Raw genomic sequence first — 22,500 nt, forward strand, 5'->3', positions numbered from 1 at the left:
ATTTCTTTTCAATTGAATGTATTCATGATTGTTTTCTATTCCAAATCATATTGTCCCCATGGGCTCAAAAACCAGTCAATGTGCGGCTTTCACGTGAAACGAAATTCACCGAACGGGATCGGACACCGCTGAACGAGAACAATGAGTATCGTAACTCAACATGACACACACCACACATTACACATGGAGTGCATGGGTGTAGTTTTCCAAAAATCATTGGGGGTGCTCAATAGCTTTCAGAAAGGCATGCCATAGTTTTTGTAGTTTTTTAGCTGTTCTTTTTTACTGTAGCCATCAGGCATCATGCAAGAAATGATGTTAAATCGGTTCGAGAGCTTGTTTTAATAGCGCCACTGTAAAACAATTTTGGCTCACTCAATGCATTAACCCGCGCGGGGCTGGGGTCTCCAGCCGAACGCGCGGGGCTGGGGGGATAAATTTTACCCCCTGTTATCTCCCGAACTAATGGTCCGATTAGGAAAATTCAAACGCCAATCGAAAGATCTCATCACGAATTACTAAAAACATGTACTTAATTTAAAGTTTGAGGTCAAGGTCAAGGTCAGTTCAAGGGTACAAATTGCAAGTTTCTACAGTATCGGCCTTTCACCGTATAGTTGCCGAAGAATGGAGTCATGGACTGAGACTGATTGCCCAAAACGTGTTTGGGCCTGACCTTGGCCATAAGTTTGGCAGGCCAGATTTTGTACTGGACCATTTTGAGTCAACTTTGAGAAATACATAACGTACAACGGTGGTAAAATCGTTGCTATCACGGGTGGAGAATGTTTGAAAAAGTTACCCCGGCCGGCGACCGAAAGTCAGAAAGACGATGATGCTCAAATATTTGTCAACGGTTATCAAAAAAACCCTATTCTGTGGCATAGAATAATGGATGTCTGTCTGCCGTTTGTACCTACGTTTTTAGGGAAAACTGCTGCACGCAGGTGCGGAAGATTTCGTAATTGTAACAACAATTTTGCAACACGCCTTAAAATTTCGGACGCATGTCACCCAGTGCTAGGTCAGGTCATCAGGTCAAATTTGATGGATGATCGTGCTAAAAATGCCATCATGCCCTTTGCAAAGCTTATTCCGTGGAAGTTGCAACCTTCCCACACAAAACAAAATGTCAAATTTGACCGTTTTGACCCTCTTATTGATTTGAGCTCGCACCTGAAATATTATTCGCGACCGAGCCTTAAACGAGTAATCGAATGTTTTGTTTGCAGTGTTTAAGCTCCGTTATGCTCATGAACTGTGAGAAAAGTTGTCGGAGAACGCTAAAATCAGAGAAATTTGGCTTTTGATGATCTATGGTGATTTTATTATTGAGCTTGCCTAAAACATGACCAGGGCCTCGTTTCATAAAGCGAGTCCGTAACTTACGCCGGTTTTTGGGCTTGTATTGCAAGCGCACGTGAAGCGATAAATTTATTTTCCCTTCTCTCTTCTGTTCTTGCTTGCAAGATAAATAAATTCATCGATTCAAACTATCGTCATCGCTTCACATGCACTTGCAATACAAGACCAAAAACCCGCGTAAGTTACGGACTCGCTTTATGAAACGAGGCCCAGATTTCTCTGATCACGTTTGTCGCTCTTTCAAACGTCGTTCCGCTTCTCGCCTCGTAGCCCAGGAGCCGAGTTAGAAGGAGCGTGAAAAGACCACCTCTCGACTCAACGTGTTACGATAAGGCCACCACCCTGGCGCGGGTTAAGTTGGGGGAGCCTTGAGCCCCAGCAGCTCATCCTTCTATCTCACTGATATTAGGTACCCTCGTCCTGTCTTGTGATGTTATTACAGTGCCATCTTACGACAACGGCCCTTAAAAATGATTTACTTCTGTTTGATGAAACATGTCGGGCTCCGCGATGAAAAGACTTAAAAACATAGAAGCTCCAAAATGAAAATAAAGTAAATTTTCAAGAACTTTTCAAGGTAGATAACAATAATGAGAGACGCTTTTATAGATGGCATTTTTTCGTATGGAGACATTTTTAGGATTTACAGAAGTGGAAAAAGTTACCCCGGCCACGCCGGGGTCGGCTGAAAGTTACCCCGGCCACGGCCGGGGTGGCCGGGGCAGGTTCTCCACCCATGGTTGCTATAGGTATGTATAACACAGTTTGCCCGCTCCGGGTGTGAGGGAGGGATGTGGGGCAATGAGTGCACTGACGTGGCGCCCTCGGAGGGCCGGTATCAGTATGGGATTAAAGCTCAGCTACACTAAGGGCTTGTGTGGTGCCTTCAGTTATCGGTGGCACCCTCAGAATCACAGGCGTAGGGCCCTCAGAGCCGCCGGTAAGGGAGGCACCGGTGTGGGGCCGCCATGCAGGTGCCGGTGTGGGCGATCAGAGGTGCTAGTGTGATTCTCTCAGAGGCGCCGATGAGGGTCCTTACAGGCGTTGCTCCGGGCCCTCATAGACGCTGGTGTAGAGCCGTTACAGACGGGTGTGGGGCCTTTAGAGCTGCTGACGCGAACTCTCTACAAGCCGGCAAGGGGTCCTTAGGGCTTAGGCCGGCAGAAGAAGTCCTGCGGGGTCCTAAGAGACCGGCATGGTACTGTCAGGCGCCGGTGGGGCCCTCAGGGTCACCGTTGTGGGGCCCTCAAGTCATCAGTGGGTGGCCTTTAGATGCACAGGTGTTGGGTGGGTCCTCAGAGCCGCCGATATAGGGCTTTAATAGGCACTGGTGTAGGCACTCGGAGTTGGGGGTGTGAAACCCTCAGAGACACCGGTGTGGGCCCTCATAGGCGCCGACGAGGGCCCCATAGTTGCCGTTATGGGCCCTCAGAAAAATAAGTGTGGGACCATCACAGGTGGGAAATGCCCCTAGAACTGTCCCCTCATAGGCCGGTAAGACCTCTCAGAGGCCAGTAAAGGCTGAAGCAGACTCTTTCCGCGTTCAGGAAATCGCATGCGAGAGCCTATTCAAATACATTGTAATTCCTCTCGCATCAATCACTCGCGGGAGGTGCGTGCGATTCAGATGCGAGCTTGCTTCCATGTATTTGAATAGGCTCTCGCATGCGATATCCTGACTGCGGAAAGAGTCTGTTTCAGGCTTAACGGGCCTTTGGAGATCACCGAGGTGTCCTTAAAAGCCGCAAGAGGCCCTCAGAAGTCGGCGTGGGGCCCTTATGGAGACCTTAGTGTGGCTATTTAGGGCCCATGAGGTAATCTAACGAGCCCCACGGGGCCCTTCTGAGTAGAAATATGGCCATCGTTAACCCTCAGCGGTCAAATGGCGCCGCAGGGCCTCTCGGACCCGAGGGTCCCTTTGAACTCGATGGGGGGGGGGAGGGGGTACGTGTCCCCTTAGACCCCTGGCTATGCCACTGTTTCATATGCATCATGTCAGGTATTTTAGGCTCGCCCCCCCCCCCCCAACTTGAAAATCGTTCCCGGGCCCCTGATAATATCAGATGTAATGTTAACACAAATGTCATGCATCTTAATTTGTGGTGATTTATTCAATATATATTCTCTTAGTCACTGAATTGAGTAAGCATAGTATTTGCATGATTCACTGGGCTCATTACAGTACTAGGAGATGGACATTCTGATTATTGAGGGCCTTGAGTCAGCTGGGAATGTTTTGAGGAGGCTGGGGGTGCTTTAAGAAGGCAGGGGGTGCTGAGCTCAGGATTGGGGGTGCTTGAGCACCCACAAAGAGATATAAAGTTACGCTTATGATGGAGTGTATGTTGTTCACTGCAGACTGTTTCTCAGCTGACCTTAGACTCGTTTCTCGGCTGACCTTAGACAAGGAAGACCTTATCAGATCTTCCTTGCAAACATGCGGCCTCATTATTCACAAATTCGCCGGTAACTAGCGAAACATTGCGACAACCTGCACTACCGGATTATCAATTTTATGCAGCGGTAACCATGGAGCAGTTAAGAAAAATGCTCACGTGAGCTGTCACGTGAGCTGTCAGATCAAAAACTCTGTCGAAAGTACAAATTTGCACAACCAAACTTTTGAACACGCCAAATTGCGTCCTTAACATACTTTTTGAATAGCTACATCTTCGTTTGCGGCATAAACCATGCATATTTACATACATTCAAAAGGAAATTGTATGCTCTTTCTAATGCTGCCTGGCGCAAAGTCGTACGACCAACCAATCGCGAGTTATATGGCTTTTGAATTGGGGGTGACACTTTTTTTCGATCACCCTGTATAACATAGTTACTGCCATTTCGTGTCTGTGGGGCCGCTCATTGTCGATATGATCGTCCCATGTCTCGTCCATTCTGTCCCGTGTCCGTCACTTGCTGCCAGTCTATTCGGTTCGGTGACTGATTGAGGCTATCCCCAGCACAGATTTGTAATTAAGTGTGCGATAGAGAAAGAGTAAATGTTTGTTTTCTCTGTGAGTGTGCGCATCGCATGGTGATGTATGTGTGCCTGTGTGCTGACGTGCCCGTCACGTCTGGCCCATTGATCCGTGGATGATGCCGTCCCTCCCCCTCCCGGCTGTCGGGCCGGGACTGGGATGGCCGCTAATCTATCTTATTTCTGCGGCTGTGATCGCTCACCGACGTCAGTGACCATTGCCGCGAGAGCTCGCAGAGTGACCAGCCGCGGACCACTGTGGTCTGGGCTGCTCCCATTCGCTCTCAGTCACCGGAGCGTGACGGCACTGTGATTATTTTTTGCGACTGTGGCCTTGCCAAAAAGAATATAAATTCATCATAAATATGGCGCACTAGAAACAGGCGTCGCGCATGGAACAACCGCTACGGGCTCCGATCCAGACCGCAGACCAGACTGGTCCCCTCACCTGGTCCGCGGCCAGACTGGTCCTTTCTGACCCTGTCCGCGGCCAGACTGGTCCTCCGACCCGGTCCGCGGTCAGACTGGTCCTCTGACCCTGTCTGCGGTCAGAATAGTCCCCTCTGACCCTGTGTACACGGTCAGACTGGTCCCCTTTGACCCGGTCCGCGGTCAAACTGGCCTCCTCTGACCGCATCATCTGACAAACCGTCCCGCCGTCGGGGGTCGCCGCCCGACCGTCATTGATTGGCCATTCTACATAAGTGGCAGGCGTGGTGTCCCCACGGGGCGGGGCAGCGACAGCAGAGGGGCTTGCCGGCGCGGCCAGGGCAAACACGAGCCAGATCAGAGGTGCACGCCGGCGCTGGTTTTCGGATAGACGTCCTATTTTGACAGCGTGTGAGGCTGCTGGTGCAGGACGGTACTGACCAACGTGTGTTGATGTGTTGTCAGGCGGCGTCGACTCGGATCGTGGGCAGCATCTGGTGGTTCTTCACACTGATCATTATATCCTCGTACACGGCCAACCTGGCGGCCTTCCTCACCGTGGAGCGGACGTCAACGAACATCGGTAAAAAGTACAATTTTATTGGATTTCATATCCTAACTGTGAAGACACAGTTAGGACACTTATTGATACGAATTATGAAGCAAGTGTTTGCGATGTAGTTATTTCTCGGCACTACAACTCGCCCAATCACTCACTCTTTCCCTTTCTCCCCCTCTCTTTTCTCTGCAGAGAGTGCAGCTGACCTTGCCAACCAAGAGGAGATTGAATACGGAACGTTAGAGGGCGGCTCGACGATGACATTTTTCCGAGTGAGTGAAATTGTCTTTACGGTAATACGGTCACATGTGTAGGAGAGATAGACTTATCCCCTAGCTGGGCCGCCTCCCTGTTGTCATAGTGAATGGAGCAGGCAATGAAATTGATATGTCAGATTATTTAATTCATAGGAAGATCGCCGAAGGCCTGGCGTCACTGATTCGAGTGGCTCAGAGTGGCTTATGTTTGATTTATCGGCCAAGCGCTCAGTCCAATCGTCAGAGCCTCGATAACGTCCAATATCAAATATCACCAACCATACTGTATGCCTTTCATCGGCACTTAAATCAGCGCACTCCCAAGGGACGGGGTACCCCAACTGATTTCGAATATTATTTATATTACAGCCCCATCGACCATCCCAAACGACCAACCTATAGCCACCATTTACTATGAAGTATCTACACTAAAAACGGATCGTTTACAAGCTTATGAAGCTTATGAGAAATGATCATCATAGCTCATATTGACATAACCCGCGCCCGGCTGGGGGTCCTGGATTTCCACGCCCTGCTGGGGGGGGGGGGGTGTTTGAACACCCCCCCTTGTAACTCGGCTCCTGGGCCACGTAGCGATACGCGGAAGGCGGCGTTCGAAAGAGCGTCAAAAATAATGACGAAATCACTTCGGTCAATTTTTTGGTCAGGTCAAAGGTCAGGTCACCAGAGGTCATTGAAGGCAAAATTTCGCCGATTTCCAGGTCGAATATCGAAAATTTCCAAGAAGCCAACGCATAACTCGGGAACCAATAGAGCTACAGCGCCGCGGAAAAGCGCATTCGATAGCCCTATTAACGCCCTTTCTGAGTAATTCTCTCAGATTTGACCTAACGTCAACGGTTTTGCCTGCAGGGGGCAAAAACTGCAAAAATAGCCGATTTTTTCGGAAACAGTTTTTCGGCAATAACTTTTGACCCAAGCCTTGTACGAGCTTACTTTTACCGGCATCGTGTTCCTCTCGTCAAGACGCATCGAATGAACTATAACTTGACCTTGAAAGGTCAACTTGAAAATTTGACCTCAGGTCAAGGTCATGACCTGACCGGAAAGGGTCATGTTGCATATCAGTCGATCCGTATCGTCGAGCTGAACACATCCAAGGCGTTTTCATCGCTCTAGCATGCCTCTATCAAAAGTTATTTGCGAAAAACTGTTAGATACAATTCGTGACCTAAGATGACCTCAGGGCATAAACAAGGGTCACGGACACCATTTTCATGTTCAGTGTGTCTAAACCACTTGTAATTCAGTGTTTGGGAGTGTTTATAATGTCTTTCGTCCAAAAGAGGCGCATTTCAATTTTCTCCCATTGACTTATAATGCGGAGGTCGCAAAATTGACCTGACCTTAGGTCACCGATATCAAAATTCCGAGATATACATTTTATAGATACTGTTACTCTTATCAATCGCTGAAAGTTTCAAAGCGATCGGTCACTCGGTGTAGCTATGACAGACATTGAAACTTTTTATGAGGTGAGGTCATTTCAAGTGACCTGGTGACCTGACCTTGAATGACCTTGGTCTGAAATTTTCACAACATGTGTAGAATTGATGTATGATAAGGTATACCAAAAACGGCGGCGCTCCGCGCCGCCGTTTTTGAGATATTCGCGAAAAACCACAAGGGGGGGTGTTCAAACACCCCCCCCCCCAGCAGGGCGCGGGATAAAAGATCCAAAGTCTCTTAAGCTCCAATTTGGCAAGAGCCCCCAGCTGTGGAACTCTCGCAGTTTAGAGACCGTTTCAAGAACTTGTAAAGCCGGCTTTGAAAGCGTTTTCCTTTATAAGCATTAAGCAAAGCGATGAGCATTTGTTTCTGGAGAGAAAATCCAGTAGGTAATTTAGCTTACCAGCTAAAAACGACTGATTGTGAATTTTATGTGATCCGTCGGGCGCTTACAGGACTCGAAGATCGAGACGTACCGCAAGATGTGGCGGTTCATGGAGAGCCGGCGTCACTCGGTGCTGGTCTCCAGCTACCAGGAGGGCGTTCAGCGCGTGCGGCAGGGCAACTACGCCTACCTGATGGAGTCGACCACGCTCGACTACATCGTGCAGCGCGACTGCAACCTCACACAGGTCGGCGGCCTGCTCGACTCCAAGGGGTACGGCATCGCGACACCGGCAGGTGAGGACGGAAGTGGAGGATGGTGTGGTGTAGGACCCAGTTCCTAATACGACACTGGCTGGCGGCTGCCCCGCCGAGCGCCGGCAAATGCCAACACTTTATTTCGCTGTCCTGCCGACAAGTTTCGTCTATCGTTACCGCAAATACTCAATCTTAAATTTCTGTCCCGCTCTGGGTGGTGTGCTGGGACTGTACTCGTATGCTCTATGTGACGGGTCCCTATTTCCCTGTCCCTTTGGTAGGCTCTGTGTGGCGGGACCGTGCGCACATTGTTATATTGCTGTTCCTCCAACAGGCTCTGTGTGGCGGGACCGTATGTCGTTGGCGATCCTGGACCTGCAGGAGAGCGGCGTCATCCAGATGCTCTACAACAAGTGGTGGAAAGATACCGGAGACGTCTGCAATCGAGACGAGAAAAAGTCCGACTCCAAGGCCAGCGAGCTCGGCATCGAAAACATCGGTAAAAAACGCGTTGTGTACCATGTCACATATATGTCACATACATACTGTCGTCCAAAGGCAAAAATAATTACGTTAGGTCAGAGATCATTACGTCAGGCCAGAGGTCACCCGAACGTAATCATTTTTGTCTGTGCATGGTATTAATATTGAGCATAAAAAAGTAATAAAGTAATTGCTGGGCTGCATTTTGTGCGTCCGGGCGGACCCGGTGGCCGTCTGATAAGTTCCGCATCCCTCTCCCCCCGCCAGGTGGTGTGTTTGTCGTCCTGCTCTGCGGCCTGGCTCTGGCCATGATCGTGGCCGTGCTCGAGTTCTGCTGGAACTCCAAGAAAAACGCGCAGACAGACCGGGTGAGCGTCAGATTCTGGAAACAGACTACGGGCAGTTTCGGGTACCTACCGTAGGCAGACTAGGCAATTGTGACAGCGGTTTAGTGTTGGCCGTTGCGCCTTGGCACCGCAGACGGACTAGCTCCATCTCTACATGCATGCTACAAATTTTGAGTCACGAATCTTGACCGAGAATTGAGATACGAAACTCAGTGATGATTTTGTTTCATTTCCTGTCCCCTGTCTCATGTCTGACCGCTGTGCTGTATTTTTAGCAATCAATATGCATGGAGATGGCGACGGAGCTGCGGTTCGCGATGCGCTGCCACGCCCCCCGGCAGCGGCCGGCTCTGCGCCGCTCCTGCGCCCGCTGCCACGCCACTAACGCCACCTACGTGCCGCCGCCGCCGACTGCAGCGCCGCCTGTCGGCTGTGACGTGATCGCCTCGCGTCTGGCCGAGAACGGTGGATCAGGGAAGGTGCGACGGTCGATGGGGTCTGCGGCCCACCCTGACGTGTGGGAGGGTGCCGGCTAGCTCTACTGCCGCAGCGAGACGCAGTGACAGGAGTCCTGACTGAGAGGACAGTGGTGAGGAGGTGAGGGAGATCCGTGAAGGCCGTAGTACACCCCGGCCGGACAGGGGCAAAACAGTTACGAAGCATCAAGCTGCGCGTAGTCTTCATTTGAGAAGCCCTCATCTCATCCGAGCAGTTGTGACTGGTGAGGCCGTGAAATGTTTTCTGAGAATGTCTGTGTTCTGCTGATCTCATGGAGGCTGCTATGGGAAGTGCGTTCTGCTAAGACCGAAGACATTCGCCTCCATTTTCGAGAGGCATCGCGATGAACAATAGAGCAGGTTACTTAGGAGTCGAGGCGGCCTAGTACGGAGACTGATGCTGCTTAGTGAAATAATTTTCTTATGTGATGTCCAATGTTCATGTCAGACACTGGAGCTTGGTAACGCATTTGCTCTGCCCGAGTGCTAAGTAGCCGTTCAAAGGGATCATACTGATCTTCTATGGAGCAAACAAACCATGTCAGATTAGTCAACTGAGTTAGATTATTTGTGTGATGAGACTGATAATTATATTTACAGTATGACTTAAAAGTCATAATACATAAAACACACGAATCATGAAGCACGTTAGTTTCAATGAACATATAGTTTGCAGCCGAATATTACTTACTAAGATCCCTCTTTCATTGAGTAGGTGTTCGCTTATGTGTATCTCAGCCGGGGGATCTAATGCACTCGAGACGGTTTGATGCACACCAGAGGACGGTCTAATACACAATAGAGGACGGTCTATTATATACACAACAGAGGACAGTCTACTATACACACCAGAGGACGGCCTATTAGATACACACCAGAGGACGGTCTATTTTACACACAGAGGACGGTCTATTCATACACACCAAAGGACGGTCTATTTTACACACAGAGGACGGTCATACGCCAGAGGACGGTCTATTATACGCACCAGAGGACAGCCTACTATACACACCAGAGGACGGACTATTATATACACAACAGAGGACAGTCTACTATGCACACCAGAGGACGGTCTATTATATACACCAGAGGACAGTCTACTATACACACAGGATGATCTATTATGCACACCAGAGGATGGCCTATTTTACACACAGAGGACGGTCATACGCCAGAGGACGGTCTATTATACGCCAGAGGACGGTCTAATACACAGCGGAGGACGGTCTATTATACACACCAAAGGACGGTTCAACACACCAGAGGACGGTCCAACGCATCATAGGACGATGCAACACCCACGCAGAGGACGGTCTATTATGCACACCAGAGGACGGTTTAATGCTCGCTGGACTCCAGAGGATGGTACTATACACACCAGAGAACGGTCTAACACACCACATTGTCTAATACGCACTACTGAGGACTGTCCAACACAAAAGAGAACGGTATAAGTTATAACACACAAGACGGTTCAGCTAGCACGCAAACCAGTGCGACCGTTATTCAGTTTGATATGATTTTAGGGTCTCCATTGTCTGGGTAATATTTACACATGACAGCTCATGGAGCAAAATTGGCTCTTCGAGCCTGCCAATGGCAATGGCCGCATAAATTTCGTCTTACAGGCTCATCACTTACCGAGTTCTATGTGGAGACGTAGAATATGACTCGAGTTCGTGTCAAATGTTTTACGGAGTGAGCCCAGGCCATGTACCCCATTGGTGGCCACCCAGCCAAATAATCGAGCGCTACACTCCAGTTCTGGCGCAGTGTCATTGTGACCGACCACCAGTGTCGTGCCGTCTGTGGGTGGGGCCTCCGCGGCGGTATGAACACAGTCTGTATGACAAGGCAGTAGCGGTGTTCATCGGAGGTCTGAACAAACATTGAAGTTGAACAGCACACTCGTATGCATGACATCAATTTGTTTGCAGGCTGTCTTGTCAATAAATGGGACAGTGACAATGTTCGTTGCAATGCTTATGGGGAATCAGTGAAAATGTTTGTCAAGCTTTGTGTGACCGCTCTACCAGGCATTGTTTGTCATTATGTTTGCGACAAACACATAAGGCAGTGTCTGTCGCAGTTTGTATGTTGCCTGTGGCAGCACTGCCAGTGCTGGCCGCGGTTTGTGTGACACATTGGCAGTGTTTGCCGCGGTTTGTGTGACACCTGTGCGCTGTGACAGCCGTGTTTGTGTGACACCTGTGCCCTGTGACAGCCGTGTTTGTGTGACACCTGTGCGCTGTGACAGCCGTGTTTGTGCGCGCGTGTGACGAGTGTGACGTTTGTGACGCGTCGCGCTGTGACTGTCCGGGTCACTGACCGGCCGTTCGACAGGTAATGGCCGACACAGGAAGCGCGCCCGCCGCCGGCCAGGAAATAGCCGATAAATCTGCCGCACACAAAGCGCAGCCAACAATTGGCCGCTGATGGCTCTATTAAATTATTGTCAACGCCGACTGGCCCGTTCGGAGAGAGTCGGCCGTCTAATCAGCGTCGTCACGGAGCGTCGCTCGACGCTCGTCACGCGGCAAACGGGCGTCGACACGCAGACGGCGCACAAATCGGCGCACCGCGCGCCCCACCGCCGCGCAGACACGGGCCGTGACCGGCCCGTGATCCGCAACGGCCGCCAGTACCCAGCGAGAGACGACAGCACCGCATCGCTACGCCCGCAGATAATTCATTACGCTAATTTGTCGTTTATGCATTATGCAGCCGCCTTTTTTATCGCTGAGACCATTTGCGGCTTATCACACACACTTGTTTATTGTGCCCGTTTTTATCATTTGCGTTTACTTTTATCTTATTTCATGTTCATCTTGCACGTTTGCATCAGCCGGATTTAAATATAAATAAATGCTCAAAACGACCATAATGCTGAGACAGGAAAACAGTGATGATATCCACGGGACTTTGATATTTTTCTTCAAATTATAGCCCATGTGGCAGTGCCTTACTGTTCCGAAAGCTGTATTAGCATCATTTGTTTTCAGCTTAATGCCACTTCCATAGTCATCTTTCTCTTTTTAAGTCTATTTTCATATAATAGTCTGAAGGAATGCTCTGTTAAAAACACAATTCTAACGAATAGTGTTTGTCTTTTCAAACAACCTGCGGTTAAAATTGCTGCAGATCTGCCTTCAACTTTGAGCGTCACTCACTCTCTTCGCTACATATTATTGTGCAAGACATGGCTTATTCGAAGACGGAACATGGCCATTGGCCATTCTTGTCGTTACGTGATTTTTTGTAGCAGGCACGTAGCCAGGATTTTGCTCAGGGAGGGGCCACAGGTCGCGGCCTTAGTGTCGTACCCCCTCCAAAAAGGAAAATTCCTCGGATTTGGCCCACTGTTTTTGGGGTGTAGTGCAGCTGTTGCTATTATTTTTATTTTGTTTTCAATTTTATTTTATTTTTAGTCTCCAGGGGGGGCATGGCCTTCGTACCCCCCTTGGCTATGTCCCTGTTTTGTAGTGGCTGTGCTCTTGAACATTCAGACGTCACTCAAAGCGGTCCGATTCGGTAGGTATGTACCCCGGTCGGTGCCGTGCGGCCGCCGCGCTGTCCGCGGTCTCTGGCCGCGGTCCGGAGCGGTCAGTGGCGGTGAGAGGTCCCCCGATCGGCGGCGTGTCAGTCTGTTGGCCGCGCCGTGTGCCGGGGTGTCAGGTCGGTCCGCCCCGCGCCGCGGCTGACCGCTCCCCATTGGCCGGCTGCCCAGCGGAGGCCACGCGGCTGGTCAGCCGGCGACGGCGCGGCACGTGGCGCCCCCTGCCGACCGGCCCCTTTCCGCCCACTGACGGAGGAGGTGTCACCTTTCACCCCCTCCCCTTCCCTCCCTCCCGCTGCGACAGGGGGTCACCTCTACTGCTTGACACCATCCGCCAACCTGCGATAGAACCCAGACCCACGGTACGGTCCTACCGGCACCCATTCGCGGCCTGCGATAAGTTATTGAAGAAAAAAAAACAATAGAGAGGCCACCTATCCGTGTTTCTATCCTCAGGATACTGAAATCCTTCTCCTCCAAGCCGCAACCCCCCTCCGGGCTGGACAGGCAACTTTATCTCATGCGGGCTGCTCCCTTGGAGCGGCACCGCTGCTCCTGAGGGAGCGCACCCCGCAGCCGGGTGCAGTGAGTGCCTTGGGGCTGGGTGGCCTGTCCTCTGGACGGGCTCAGCCCCGGCGACTCACTAGGGTGTCTGCCCAGACCAATGTCTCCCCCTAATTCCTATTATCCTTCCGGCTCTGCAATGGTCTTGTCGACCGAAAGGGCCTAACCCAACAAAACAAACAAAACAATAGAGAGGGCTGTGATTACGCTGAGGTAAAGAGGAACGAAAAACTGCGCTCCATGCTACAAAAATTAAAATAGAGTCAAATTAAAACACATTTTCGGAATTGTGTTGCCAGCTGGCATTGTCTATTATACACAGGGTACGACACTAATCGCAGCGCCGAAAGGCGAAACTCGTGGCCGTGAGACAGTCGTGGCCGTGGGAACAATGACGTTGTATTATTGTATTGTATTGTATTAAACATCCGTAGAGCATCCGCGATAACCGAGGCTAAATTGCTCAGTGTCAAACGCTTACATAAAACACATAAAACGAACGAATGGGGAGGTATAACACGCATTCAAAACATGCACACGATCATCTGCGCTTAGTCCATCACATCTGCACCGCCACCCCGTAACAGGTGGCGCTTCAATCCTCCGCAGAACGGTCCGACCGCGCGTTCGGTCAGGGCAGGAGGGAGCGCGTTGTAAGCCACCGCGGCGCGGTATGCGAAGCGCCTTTGACCGCACGCCTTCTTACAGCGGGGTGCGCGGAGCGCCTCGTCCTGCCGCGTCAGTCGGTCACGCACATCATGACAACGCCGAAACATACCCGCCAGCTCATCGGGCTCGCCATGCCTCTGGACTTTGTGGGCCAACATCAGTGTGTGATATCGGACTAGATCAGGTGCCGATAACCACCCCAGCTCTCTCTGCACGTCAGATATGTGGTCAAACTTTTTTCGCCCCGAGATCACTCTGGCTGAGAAATTTAGAACCTTTTGAATTCTGTCCAGGTTCTTAAGGGTACCGTTTCCGTAAACAGATAAACAGTATCTAACGTGAGAGAGAACCAGGGCGGAGACGAGGGTCGACAGTTCAGATTCGGGTAGATAATGTCGCAGGTGTAAAAGGCCAGTCAGCATTCCGTTGCAGCGGCGAGTGATCAGCGAGATGTGGCGGTCCCATGTAAGGTGCCGATCGAAGATCAAACCGAGGTTTTTCACCTCTGTACAAGGTTGGAGAATTTCTCCACGAAAACTAACCGATACTTTACTGGTGGGCAAATTTTGCAAGTTTTGATGACTGCCAAACATGATAAGCTGGGTTTTTTTTTGGCGTTGACCTTCAGTGAATTTGCTCTGAACCAGACGTCTAAAGCAGACAGGGCAGTCTCTAAGCGATTTTTCAGAGCCGGAAGGGCGGACTTTTTTCCGCTGACGAGCACTTGGGTGTCGTCAGCGTACTGAATGACGTCTGAAGATGCTGAGAAGAGGCTAAGATCAATTTTGACGTTAGTGTAGGTCATACGACACACTGTCTTCAAAGTGGTTCCGTTTGTGTTGCTTAGCAATGTTGTTAGTCGTTAGTGAATAAAGCTGGGTCCAAAATTTCCAAAAATGTTGACGGTTGAACCTACCAATTTTAAGTAGATTTGCCCTTGAGGACTACTCATTACCTACCCATCGATTTTCCGGAATTAAATGCAGACATCTTTTTAATGGCAATTGTTTTTCAACTAAACGGCGTTCATCAAGCAAAACTGCAATGTTATTTTATTCCTATGCAATTAAAGTTGGTTTCATTGAAAAAGAAAAGAATCTCTGGGAAAAGATTAGCATTAATCACCAGTCACCTAGATTTTGCTTGCTGTTGTTGAACCTTGAGCCCGCCCATGCTTTATATGTACAGTTCACTACAGAATGATGTTCCACTCCTCAGAACCTATCAGCTGACTGGAGCGCTAAGTTGTGCCGTTTATTACGCAATTAATTATGTCTATGCAGTGATCGTTGGGTGACAGCATTAAACTGTGAACTCGGCCCGTGTGATGTGGCACAGCCTACCACTCCAGGAAACTAATTGCCTGTGAGAAGTGGGACGCATAAAACATTCTGTTGTCAATTCTGTACGGCCCTCCAGGTACCTATTAAGTGGTTGGTTGCCATCATCACAATAATCGATCTGCATTGATGAATGCGTCTAATGGCTGTTGAAAACCATTGCCGAAGTGTGTGCACGAGCCCTCTTCTCATTTCTATTGAGTCATTTTACAGGAGTGTCTCTGTCATTCAAAGTTATTGCACCCAAAGCACATATATAGGCTAACCAACCACTCTTTTGTTGGAGGGCCGTACGCACGAGCCGGGAGCTATCATTTTCAGAGACCCATCCGACTCCCACGCTAATCTCCTCTGTAATACGAAACTATAACAGTTACGTGATAAATAATTCACAATGAAATAAAGTAAGTGTACTTCAGACTACCACCACCATACGCTGGAGAGCTGTAGGATATATTTAACTTCGAAGTTTTGGTTCGGGAATCGTAACAGTAGCAACAGCTTTCTGATTACATCAAACGACCGATAAGTGCCGTAAGAAATCGGCGAGTGAGCGTCGCGGAAGAAGCCACGGTGAAATCGTTTCACACACAACCGCCGGCGGTATGGAAGTTGTCGGTGCATATTACGACCGCCGCGATTTCCACACGCAAATTACCGGAGCGGCCTCAGCGGCGTACGGGTGGCGTGCGGCGCCGGGTGCCCGGCTGGTGCTATTAGGGCCTGTCACAGTCAGACCAGAGCTGGTCGCAGTCAGACCAGAGCTTGTCGCAGTCAGACCGGAGCTTGTCGTAGTCTGGTCAGCGCGTCTGTCACAGTCGGACCAGCGTCTGTCACAGTTCGATCAGCGTATGTCACAGTTCGACCAGCGCGGCGTACGGACACTGTCGGCGCCCCCGTCACTACAATCTGACGAGGCTGACGCTGTAGGAGCGCCGGCCACCACGCTGGACAAAATCAGAGACGACGGAAGCGGCTCGCCGTCCTCGCGGAGTGCGCCATCTCGAGCCTACATCATTGGAAATGGATGAGGTCGAACCTAGTTTAAACTGCTTCGCAAGTTGTTTGCTTGCTTTATTGTCAAATGTCAGCGTCAACCAATAAAACGTTGTCCAACATGGCTGCCAACCACTGACCCAGAAGTTTTGATTAAACGAAAAGGGACGAAGCAGGTGCAGCACCTACATTTTCAACTCTTACCTTATGATATTGAACTATATCGCTTCAAGTGTTATTATGTTCAATTATACCGACCATCTCGCTCATGAGATCTACTGGGTTTCATCGCATCTTGATTCTGGTCTATAAAGGTTAAATTGACTTTTAGTTAGGTCACTCTTTGACAGGCTATCATCATGGGCCATGGGTCTACCAATTTAGGATATGATAGGCGGCCCAGACTTGGCACGCACCATCAAAAACCCATTGTAGCCACCTGGTGCCGAATTGCTGCCTCCGGACGGTCGACGGTGTCAGATGGAGGGCGGGTCCCATCTGGCCCGGGGCCGGGTCGTCTCGGCTGTGTCAGACAGACTGCCGGTCCCTCTTGCTCCGGGCCGGGTCTTCGCGGCGCCAGATGTGCCGCCATGGCCGACCGATGAAGCTACTGGCCGGCGCCGTTTCCGGAGCGCCGCGCCGCGCCGGGTCACCACCGTGACCCGGCGTGACCCGTCGTGACCCGGCGGACCGCCGCCGCGGCGCTAATCGGTCCTTTATAGCGCAGTCGGAGTTCATTAGAGGCTGCCCAGCGAGGTACACCGGCCCGGAACCGCCGCCGGCGGAAAACGCAGTCTGCTAACAAGAGGGGCGGCGCCGCATTTGACCGACGCCCTGACCAGTTAAAGTGGCTATAGTTCCCTTTTTAAGTTTGACCCTCACTCTAATCGTCTCTTTGAGCACAGCACGAGAATTACTAGCTGAATTACCTACTGAGAAAACTGGATGGCGCACATTGATCTCACAGACGATTAACTTTACTCAAAATCATTTCTCCTTGGCTCCTATTTCCCAGACTCGTAGATTGTATTTGCCTATATATACATTATACAACCCTACGGATAGACGACTTGTCAGAAATTATAACTGAACTAATCAATAAATCGCGCCACGCTTCGTTTACAGAAAGGAAGTATCATCGGTGTTTAACACTTTTTGGGAAAATATTATTCATATCTCCAATACAATGTGTGCTAACCAGCTTTCTAAGTAATTTAGCTAGCAATTATCTTGCTATGTTCAAAAAAATGTTTACAGTGAGGGCCAAACTAAAAAAAACGAACTTAAAGGTAGTGTGGCACCTTCCAATGGTTTCCCATTTTATTTTTCCTAGGATAAGAAGCTTCTGTTTTTATCTAATATCGCAAAAAAAATCAAAAATGGGCCTGGAATAGTGCATTTTCGCCTAAAAGTTCATCGGTTTTTCGATATGTATAACAACTGTAGTGGGCTGACCTGCAAACAGGCGTTGGCAACAATCGCGAATGCTTATGCGGCGCACATGTGACAATAAGCAAAGGTCATTATAGAGTTACGACGTACGGGAATGAGTTATCAGCTGTCTAATCGTAGACAACACAATGTCGAACTTAAACTGTAAGCCTGTTTTGGTATTGTTTCTTTAATTTGGCTGTCGAACATTAATTTATGGTTTTAAATATGATTTTATGTTAAATAATTGATATGAAACAGCCGTCTCTTAAGTTATGACCCCATTTCACCACACGCAAGTGGCAGAAATGAATGACAATGATCAGCTGACGCATTTTTCTTGGCCGAAGTCAGAGCGCGCGGCCCGACGCACCACGCGTATTTGGAAATTCCGACCTCGCCGAGCATCCAAAGCCACCTAACAGGCGTGTTCGAAACCGCAGGAGATGATGATGAACGGGTTTATCGAAACTTGATTGGATGAGCCTATCGGTAATAGCGATTTTAGTGTGTGCATTTATTGTTCATAGTGGTGTGAAATGTGGTTGGGGTACGACCGACAACCCGTCGGGGCGAATTTCGCACTGGGGTACTTAAAATTTGAAGAATTTAAGACGTTTCCATGAGTTTTGAAGGTATGGATAAGTTCTAAAAATCCGGTTCTTCATATCCGGGTCATTAACTCCATATGGTCCAAGAAAGCTGGCACACTACCTAAGTGGCATTGCAGTGCTCGGACCAGTGTTCCTGCACCGTCGGACCGTTTACCTGCAGTAGCACGTTGTGGGTCAAAGCTACGCAAAAGTTTGGCAGACGTGCACTTGCTCATTGGCGTTATCTACATTCAGCAGAAAATAACTGTCAAACCGAGAGACAGGAGAGGCGCTCCAGTTCGGTGACTTCTTGCGTTCCGTTCCATATTCCCCCATTTTAAACCGGTGAAGAAAATACAAAAGGAAAACTCACTCCAGAGTCGGTAGGATGATTGATCGGCTCGGTTATCTGTCCTGCACTGAGACACACCTGTCCTACAATGGGACGGGCACAGCAGCTCCGGCGCGCCGGTCACCGGTGGAATCAGCAAAACGTGCCGACCCCTTATCCTCTAATCACTTCCCTTATCTACTTTCTATCCGTTATCAAACTCATATTCCCATTCCTTGTCAAAACACTCAAGTGACCTAATTTATCCTTCGGACTCGCGTCCCATGAAGTGTTCTAAATGACAACAAGGCCATTACAAAATTATTATAATAATAGGCAATACAACAAAATGTACTTACAACCATGCGAAGCGCAAACATCGTTTTCTCTAGGTATGCTAACGGCTCACCGTTGGAAATAACAATGCCCAGTCAGTCGTCCTATCTTTGGATTTTGTGACCCCTCTACTGTTTACTTAACCCTATTCCTGGCGGGGGGGGGGCCTCAGGAGCCCCCCCCTGAGGTTTTTTGGTTATTTCTCCCAAACGCGTTGAGCTAGGAAGCTCAAATTTTCTGACTTTTCCTAAAAGGCTTCTACGCAACATGTCTGAAAATTTTGAGTTGATCTGACCTCAGGTCAGGTCACCAGAGGCGGTTTGGTGACCCTACCTCAGAAAAGTTTGCAATCACGCCAGAGCTAGAGTTCTTGACCGATCAATTTCTTCTCTTCAGGCTTTAGTTAGGGTACCAGTATGTGCAATTTGTATATCTCGGAATTTTGATATCGGTGACCTAAGGTCAGGTCAGTTTCGCGACCTCCCCATTATAAGTCAATGGGGGAAAAATCAACTCCCTGTTTTTACCACTAAAACGGGTCGGAATGGCCCCATATACCATACATGATTTCATATACGATCAACCTTCACTACCTTGAGGTCTGTTTTGCTGTTGGGCAGCTGTGAGGTCATGTGACGTCATCAAAGGTCACCAAAGGTTTTTGGCCAATAACTCCGTACAGGAACAAGATACAGACGCGTGGATGGTCTCATTGTGTTCAGCTCGTCAAGACGCATCGAATGATATACATGATGACCTCGAGGTCACGTGACCTGAGGTCAACCTTTGACCTTGACCTAGCGAGGTCAACATATATATCATTCGATGCGGATTGACGAGAGGATCACGATGATGCCCTTAGTTTGTTCCTATCTTGACTAATTCGAAAGTTATTCGAGAAAAACTCTCCCCATATCTACCGCCGCCATTTTGACTTTTTCGACCCCTGTGACGTCATCTTTGACCTGACCTGAAAATGACCTTTGTAAAAATTGTAGATCTTGACCGTGCGTATCCGATGCCGTTTACCGTTTGTCGCTGCGATGTGTAGTTTTTGAGATCTGAAGGGGGGCCGAATCGGCCCCCCCGCCAGTTTCTTGTCCCGGCGGAGCCCGCCAGGAATAGGGTTAATGGATCAAATGCCTCGGGATCATTGTTAAGTATTGCGTAAACGTCTACGTGATATTTATAATGTCATGTATGTGTGTTTCGGCCTTAGATTGATTGACAAGTGTGAATGGTTCCTATCATTTCTGTTTTTGTTATTTCTAAGTGTTAACTCTTACATGCCCTTCCTTTTAGCCATAACACGACGCTTAGAGTAGCCGATTATGTATCAGTGAGTGTCGTAACTGTCCATTTATCAGGAAGCTTAGCGAGTTGATAGCTTTTATTGTGACAATCGATAAAAGTTTAAAAGTAAAAAGGGTGCGAGCACACTCACACTCCTCTATCACCGACAAACTGCTAAACAACAATTGCGAATGTAAACCGCTAAACCTCAATATTATTGTATGTAACGTTGGGTATACGAGCATAACACGCATAAGCTCGTATAACGCGCATTCATATTGACACACGGTTCATAATCTGTCTGATCGGCGGCGTCATATGACATCCATTACCACTGATCCCACGGACTGGTCCAGTTTTGAGACCGCTTCCGCGTGACCTCGGCGACCTCTCCGGCCTCGAACCGGTCGCCGTTTCCCTCCCTGGGCTCTCCTGGCATGACGGATGACTACTGATCGCCACCGGAAACCAGCAGTCAGAGCCGCCTCCCGTCCGAGAGAAGTGTCCAGAGCCGCCGCCACCCGTCCCAGAGGTGTCTGGAGCCGCCGCTACCTGTCCCAGGGGTGTCCCGTTCAGAAGGTCGGAGGACGGGCCACTACCGGCGCTGATAACACGGAATCAGACCGGTGTCGAGCACCCGAGTGTGACAGCTAATGACGTGCTAACAGCCCGGCCGGAGTGACTCCACCGCGCCGTGCTTCAAGGGACACTATTAGGTGGGACATTTGACAGTGTGACGCCTTGACAGACGTCCAGGAGACAGCGATACTGTGGTCACAGAAGGGCTAGTTCTCGGCCCAGCGTGCACCGGATTAACCGCACCGCCCGTCCATTTTCTACACTTACCTGACCGGCCAGATTTCCTTGCCTGAACCGTCTTAACCTGAACCGTCTTATTCGTCTCCGGCACACAGGAGGGTGACTTGTCTTTCGCTGTGAGCACTGAGCCAGGGCGTTGGCCAGGCTGTCTCAGTATACACCCTGCACTCAATACAGGGCTGTGGGTGGGCTGTCCCAGTGCAGGTATTTACAGGGCTGTGATCGCAGGGCTGTTCTGGTATACAGGGCTGTGGGCGGACTGTCACGGTTTACAGTACTGTGGACAGGCTTTCGCTGCCGGCAGGGCTGTGGGCGGGCTGTCCTCCGCCACTCGCTGCACCCTGCACCGGGGCCGACCCCCGCTCAGTGACGCCGGCTGATATGTATTACTCTTCCTCACTCTCTCGACGTATGCTCTCAATTATTCATCGCCGGACTCGGCGCGGCGCCAACGCGCCGGGTTCGTCGCCGGACCGCCTTTATCGGCGACATTTTATAGCCATTACTTCGGCCGCTGGCCCAGATTGGATATGTGTTGAATGCATCTGATACGAAGCGGTAAAAAGCTAAGTGTTTGGTCCGGCCAGACACGTACAGCTCTGCGCCAGATTGGTATCGGCGCCTCATATGTCGCCCCCGGTGACGCCGTGGCGGCGATGGTGGCGCACCTCGCACCACTGCACTGTCCGGCTGCATGCATGATGGATAGTGAGCGCAGGGCGGGCGGTGGGAGTGACCCAGGCTGACGTTAGGACTGTGCGGGACGGTGGGACCGAGTAAAAGGGATGGTGGCACTGATTCAAGCGGACAGTGGGCCTCCCGGGGAGGTAGAGTAGAGCCGCAACAGGTTACTGGTCTCACCTGGCCAGGCAGGTGTCCGTCAGAAGAGCGTCCGCCTCGGGTCATTCGGGACACAACCCATCCCCGCCGCCCTAAACGGGCCGGCACCCGTCCGCCCCTGCCGCCTCAGATCGGCGCCGTCCGCGTCCTTGCCGCTCCGGACTGGGAGCCGGGATGCTGCCGTACGTGTTCAGCTCACCAACAATGAGCTAATTACACGCCGAGAACAGGTGTATCAGTGATGCGGCTGTCCGTTTCAGCTCGTCACCTGGTATCGGCTCCCGCCATCGCGGCGGCGCCGGGCCGGGCCGGGCCGGGCCGGGCGGAGCAGCCATGGCCGGCACCGGTCCGGTCCGCCCGGCTGCTCTCAGCTGGGAGGTTAGACCGAGTCGAATCGCTCCAGGGCCCAATCTTATGAATGGCTGCTTTTCTAACTGAAAATCCCCAGCTGCCGACCGGTGGCAGCGTGCATGGCAGGTCGGCGGCCCCCTTACGCCGCGGCCTTGCGTTTCCCCGTCCTTGCGTGGTACATACGTCGGGGCGTTCGTCCGTCTGTTCCCGCGCGCTGGAAGTCTCCGCCCCCGCGCGCCAGAGCCGGCGCCGCCCGCTGGGAGGGCTGTGCTCTCAGCCGCAAATTTATTCAGCTACAGCCCTGCAAAGTGGCTTTTCCGTGTACTGCATCAAACAGATAACCCCAACAAGC

At 50.4% G+C, this 22,500-nt stretch overlaps 1 protein-coding gene across 1 annotated transcript in view; it reads left to right on the forward strand.

Annotated features, from left to right (window-relative positions):
* The window catches only part of LOC122388866 (glutamate receptor ionotropic, kainate 2-like), a 29,844-nt gene extending 20,013 nt beyond the window's left edge, over window positions 1-9,831 (forward strand). The window contains exons 14-19 of the mRNA XM_043380347.1: window positions 5,240-5,357; window positions 5,526-5,605; window positions 7,516-7,741; window positions 8,037-8,201; window positions 8,453-8,553; window positions 8,808-9,831. Coding sequence (XP_043236282.1) covers window positions 5,240-5,357; window positions 5,526-5,605; window positions 7,516-7,741; window positions 8,037-8,201; window positions 8,453-8,553; window positions 8,808-9,068 — 951 coding nt within the window. The 3' untranslated portion in view covers window positions 9,069-9,831. The remainder of the gene's footprint in view (window positions 1-5,239; window positions 5,358-5,525; window positions 5,606-7,515; window positions 7,742-8,036; window positions 8,202-8,452; window positions 8,554-8,807) is intronic.
* Window positions 9,832-22,500: the final 12,669 nt, after the last annotated feature.

The sequence above is a fragment of the Amphibalanus amphitrite genome, unplaced genomic scaffold (assembly GCF_019059575.1).
Source record: "Amphibalanus amphitrite isolate SeventyFive unplaced genomic scaffold, NRLGWU_Aamphi_draft 000337F_arrow, whole genome shotgun sequence".
NCBI classification, from domain to species: domain Eukaryota; kingdom Metazoa; phylum Arthropoda; class Thecostraca; order Balanomorpha; family Balanidae; genus Amphibalanus; species Amphibalanus amphitrite.